At 56.0% G+C, this 5900-nt stretch overlaps 1 protein-coding gene across 1 annotated transcript; it reads left to right on the top strand.

Annotated features, from left to right (window-relative positions):
- Positions 1 to 900: 900 nt before the first annotated feature.
- LOC115385778 (C-type lectin domain family 10 member A-like) lies at positions 901 to 2569 on the top strand (the record flags this gene model as incomplete). The annotated part of the gene is given in 6 exon segments (XM_030087848.1): positions 901 to 993; positions 1408 to 1562; positions 1959 to 2065; positions 2347 to 2458; positions 2460 to 2491; positions 2542 to 2569. Coding segments are annotated over 6 exon segments (527 nt in total), but the record flags the coding sequence as incomplete, so codon positions are not given.
- Between the last annotated feature and the right edge of the window lie 3331 nt (positions 2570 to 5900).

The following is a 5900-nucleotide window of genomic DNA, read 5'->3' as shown; positions in this document are numbered from 1 at the left end:
CCCCCCTGAGCACCTCCAGGGGCCCAGAACTCCCCCCTGAGCACCTCCAGGGGCCCAGAACTCCCCCCTGAGCACCTCCAGGGGCCCAGAATTCCCCCCTGAGCACCTCCAGGGGCCCAGAACTCCCCCCTGAGCACCTCCAGGGGCCCAGAACTCCCCCCTGAGGACCTCCAGGGGCCCAGAACTCCCCCCTGAGCACCTCCAGGGGCCCAGTGCTCCACCCTGAGGACCTCCAGGGGCCCAGTGCTCCACCCTGAGGACCTCTAGGGGCCCAGAACTCCCCCCTGAGGACCTCCAGGGGCCCAGAACTCCCCCCTGAGGAGCTCCAGGGCCCCAGAACTCCCCCCTGAGCACCTCCAGGGGCCCAGAACTCCCCCCTGAGCACCTCCAGGGGCCCAGAACTCCCCCCTGAGCACCTCCAGGGGCCCAGAATTCCCCCCTGAGCACCTCCAGGGGCCCAGAACTCCCCCCTGAGGACCTCCAGGGGCCCAGAATTCCCCCCTGAGCACCTCCAGGGGCCCAGAACTCCCCCCTGAGCACCTCCAGGGGCCCAGAATTCCCCCCTGAGCACCTCCAGGGGCCCAGTGCTCCACCCTGAGGACCTCTAGGGGCCCAGAACTCCCCCCTGAGGACCTCCAGGGGCCCAGAACTCCCCCCTGAGGAGCTCCAGGGGCCCAGAAATCCCCCCTGAGGAGCTCCAGGGGCCCAGAACTCCCCCCTGAGGACCTCCAGGGGCCCAGAACTCCCCCCTGAGGAGCTCTAGGGGCCCAGAACTCCCCCCTGAGGAGCTCTAGGGGCCCAGTGCTCCACCCTGAGGAGCTCTAGGGGCCCAGAACTCCCCCCTGAGGAGCTCCAGGGGCCCAGTGCTCCACCCTGAGGACCTCCTACTTTGGGTTCCAGTGTCCGAGGCCTTGACGCAGCTGTCCACCCTGGACAGTCTCCGCAGAACCATCGACGGTCTCAAATGTTCTCTGGAGCGCTTCATGAATAACGGTACGTCAGCAGCTCCGTAGCATGAGGACACTGCTAGCATGAGACAACTGTTAGCATGAGGACACTGCTAGCATGAGACAACTGTTAGCATGAGACGGCTGTTAGCATGAGGACACTGCTAGCATGAGACAGCTGTTAGCATGAGGACACTGTTAGCATGAGACAGCTGTTAGCATGAGGACACTGCTAGCATGAGACAACTGTTAGCATGAGGACACTGCTAGCATGAGACAACTGTTAGCATGAGACGGCTGTTAGCATGAGGACACTGCTAGCATGAGACAGCTGTTAGCATGAGACAACTGTTAGCATGAGACAGCTGTTAGCATGAGGAAACTTAGTCTCTCTGGGTGTCTGTCCCTGTCTCGGTGTGTCTGACTGTCTCTGGGTGTCTGTCCCTGTCTCGTGTCTCAGGCTCTGTGGACGTGGGCTGCTGTCCCCTGGGCTGGGACCCTTTCACGTCCAGCTGTTTCCTGTTCAGCAGACAGTCTTTGTCTTGGCACGAAGCCAGAGACTTCTGCAACGGACAGCAGGGACACCTGGCTGTCCTGCTGACGGACAAGGACTGGGTGAGACGCTGTCTCTCTCCCCCTGCTGGTCCACAGCCACTGTTCTCCACCTCTGTCCCCCACCTGTCTCTCTAACCTGTGTACCCCACCCGTCTGTCCTCCACCCGTCTGTCCTCCACCCGTCTGTCCCCCACCCGTCTGTCCTCCACCCGTCTGTCCTCCACCCGTCTGTCCTCCACCCGTCTGTCCCCCAACCGTCTGTCCTCCACCCGTCTGTCCCCCACCCGTCTGTCCTCCACCCGTCTGTCCCCAAACCGTCTGTCCTCCACCCGTCTGTTCTCCACCCGTCTGTCCTCCACCCGTCTGTCCCCCACCCGTCTGTCCTCCACCCGTCTGTCCCCCACCCGTCTGTCCCCCACCCGTCTGTCCCCCGCCCTTCTGTCCCCCACCCGTCAGGACTTTGTGACCCGCCACACCTCGGGAACCTTCTACTGGATCGGGCTGACGGACGAGCGGGGCAGCTGGGAGTGGGTCAACCAGACCCCGTATGCGATGAACCGCAGGTCAGAGGTCACCTCCAGCACACGCACACACGCACGCACGCACACACACACACACACACACACACACACACACACACACACACACACACACACACACACACACACACACACACACCTGAAATCTCTCCCATTGGAAGTCTGTCCACAGGAGCTATGGTCGTTCCCGTATGTGTGGACTTCTTGTGTGTCCCTCTACTTCCTGTCCCTCCACTTCCTGTCCCTCCCCTTCCTGTCCCTCCACTTCCTGTGTGGACCTTCCGTGTCTCTGTCCATTCCTTCAGGCAGTGGATGCCCGGACAGCCGGACGCCTGGACGCGTCATGGACTGGGACTGGGGGACGAGGACTGCGCTCACCTTCACTTTGACGGCCGTCTCAACGACCTGCACTGCTCCACCCGGCTGCGCTTCGTCTGCCAGAGACACAGCGTGCGATCCTGATGGACAGCGTCCCCCGGGGGACACGGCTGTCCCTGCAGCACAGAGTGCAACGACGAGAGACAATAAAACCCCCGAAGCTCAGTCCGTCCCTTTTTCATCACCCACATGTCCATGACACCAATGAATCCATAACACCACATGTCCATGACACCAATGAATCCATAACACTACATGTTTGTGACACCAAGAGATCCATAACACCACATGTCCATGACACCAATAGATCCATAACACCACATGTCCATGACACCAAGATCCATAACACTACATGTTTGTGACACCAATAGATCCATAACACCACATGTCCATCACACCAATAGATCCATAACACCACATGTCCATCACACCAATAGATCCATAACACTACATGTTTGTGACACCACTAGATCCATAACACCACATGTCCATGACACCAATAGATCCATAACACCACATGTCCATGACACCAATAGATCCATAACACCACATGTCCATGACACCAATAGATCCATAACACCACATGTCCATGACACCAATAGATCCATAACACCACATGTCCATGACACCAATAGATCCATAACACCACATGTCCATGACACCAATAGATCCATAACACCACATGTCCATGACACCAATGAATCCATAACACTACATGTGTGTCACACCAATAGATCCATAACACCACATGTCCATGACACCAATAGATGCATAACACCACATGTCCATGACACCAATAGATCCATAACACTACATGTGTGTCACACCAATAGATCCATAACACCACATGTCCATGACACCAATAGATCCATAACACCACATGTCCATGACACCAAACAGCAGCATCCCAGTCTCAGTCCAACGTCCGGTCAGAATCCGCCAGGTTGTTTTTTTCCTCTTGTCTTCATGTTTTCAGAGACACCTGGGGGGCTGGGGGGTTCTGCACAAAACCAGGATCAGGGATGAAGCTGGCAAACTGTGGTGATCCTGGATGAAGTTAGCCTCAAGTCGGTAGCACAAAAGCTGGCCAAGTTTATTCCGGACTAGTTACCATGGCGACTGATGCTCTGCGGCTAGCTGCTCCACACCAGGCTAGCTACCAGGACTAGTTACCATGGCGACTGATGCTCTGCAGCTAGCTGCTCCACACCAGGCTAGCTACCAGGACTAGTTACCATGGCGACTGATGCTCTGCAGCTAGCTGCTCCACACCAGGCTAGCTACCAGGACTAGTTACCATGGCTACTGATGCTCTGCAGCTAGCTGCTCCACACCAGGCTAGCTACCAGGACTAGTTACCATGGCGACTGATGCTCTGCAGCTAGCTGCTCCACACCAGGCTAGCTACCAGGACTAGTTACCATGGCGACTGATGCTCTGCAGCTAGCTGCTCCACACCAGGCTAGCTACCAGGACTAGTTACCATGGCGACTGATGCTCTGCAGCTAGCTGCTCCACACCAGGCTAGCTACCAGGACTAGTTACCATGGCGACTGATGCTCTGCGGCTAGCTGCTCCACACCAGGCTAGCTACCAGGACTAGTTACCATGGCGACTGATGCTCTGCAGCTAGCTGCTCCACACCAGGCTAGCTACCAGGACTAGTTACCATGGCGACTGATGCTCTGCAGCTAGCTGCTCCACACCAGGCTAGCTACCAGGCGCTGCTCTGCTGTCTGAGAGAAGTGGGCGTGGCTTACAGCATTTCCTGGATTTTTCTACACATTACATCATTTAATCCTCCTGCAGCCAAACCTTCCAGCTGTAGTCGCAGCATCTGCAGGGTCTGGTTGACTTTAGGATTATTTTGTTGCTCAGATTATATGAAGACCAACATAACTTTCAACACAGACGTTTCAGAATCCTTTCTTTATTAATACAAGTCCTACAATAAAAGGTTCACAATTATTGTAAAGACAATGGAAAAAAAACCTTAACGAAATTGATACTAAACCACACTGATGTAAAAAATAAAGAATGAGAAATAAAATAAAACAACCTGAAGCAGCACAATGAGTAAAGTGAGAAACAAAGGAAAGATAAAAGTCTCACACCACTGAAATGGACACAGTATAACATCATGCTGTCTGAACTGTCTCCTGAAAACAGGAAAATCCTCCTGCTTCAGGACTCCAGCTTTAGGAGAGAACGGTCCCACATCGTTCTGACTCCACTCTGTAACGGCTAAAATCAGACAGAAATTCATTCTCAGGAGAAAGAAATTCATCACTTCATGTGAAAATGGCTGTTTGGGCTTCTCTTCAGTGACTGAGCAGACCGCAGAACATTGTAATGTCTGGTTTTCACCTGCTGCAGGTTCTGTTCTGGTTTGTTCTTCATGACAGAGGAGGACGAAGCAGAACCCAGCAGAACAGCTGATTCAGTGGAGAACACGACAGAGTGGAATGTTCTGTGAGCTTCATTCTGCTTCACAGAACCCGAGTAACGTGCACGTCTCTGGGCCACGTTAAAGCCACGCCCAGGAGCTTTTCAACCTTTTGAGACGATTCGTCGACCTCCAGCAGCTGAACGAGCCTCCGTCAGCTGAGGGCGTCAGTGCTGCTCCACCTGGACGGAACAGCCGTGAGGAGGGCGGAGGAACCCTGGACGGAACAGCTGTGAGGAGGGCGGAGGAACACTGGACGGAGCAGCCGTGAGGAGGGCGGAGGAACCCTGGACGGAACAGCTGTGAGGAGGGCGGAGGAACCCTGGACGGAACAGCTGTGAGGAGGGCGGAGGAACCCTGGACGGAACAGCTGTGAGGGCGGAGGAACCCTGGACGGAACAGCTGTGAGGGCGGAGGAACCCTGGACGGAACAGCTGTGAGGGCGGAGGAACCCTGGACGGAACAGCCGTGAGGAGGGCGGAGGAACCCTGGACGGAACAGCCGTGAGGAGGGCGGAGGAACCCTGGACGGAACAGCTGTGAGGAGGGTGGAGGAACCCCGGACGGCGGAGGAGCCCTGCTCCCTGGACACTCTGCTTCACGGCGTGCTCTTCATGATGGAACATGGTTTCTCCGTTAGATTCATGACCTCTTCGCTGTCCGTCCTTCACACAGCCGCTGGAAACAAACGTCGGGAGTTCAGTCCCACAGCACGCCACCGGAGCGTTTCACCACGCCACGCGCTAGGCCTCATGGGAACTGTGGTATTCCTCCAGGCTAAACACTACGGCTTTGTCCCCTGGCACCACCAAGATCAACCAAAACTGACAGTTCCTCAGTGTCCTCACTCCGTCCTGGTCCTGTACTGAGGACAGGGTCTGTGGAGGACAGGAGGACAGGGTCTGTGGAGGACAGGGTCTGTGGAGGACAGGGTCTGTGGAGGACAGGGTCTGTGGAGGACAGGAGGACAGGGTCTGTGGAGGACAGGGTCTGTGGAGTCATGGGGGGTTCTCGGGGTATTTCCTTTACTTTATCA

Source organism: Salarias fasciatus, unplaced genomic scaffold (genome assembly GCF_902148845.1).
Source record: "Salarias fasciatus unplaced genomic scaffold, fSalaFa1.1, whole genome shotgun sequence".
NCBI lineage: Eukaryota > Metazoa > Chordata > Actinopteri > Blenniiformes > Blenniidae > Salarias > Salarias fasciatus.
Note: the sequence above shows the minus strand (reverse complement) of the source record. Positions and strands in the feature narration are given on the sequence as shown.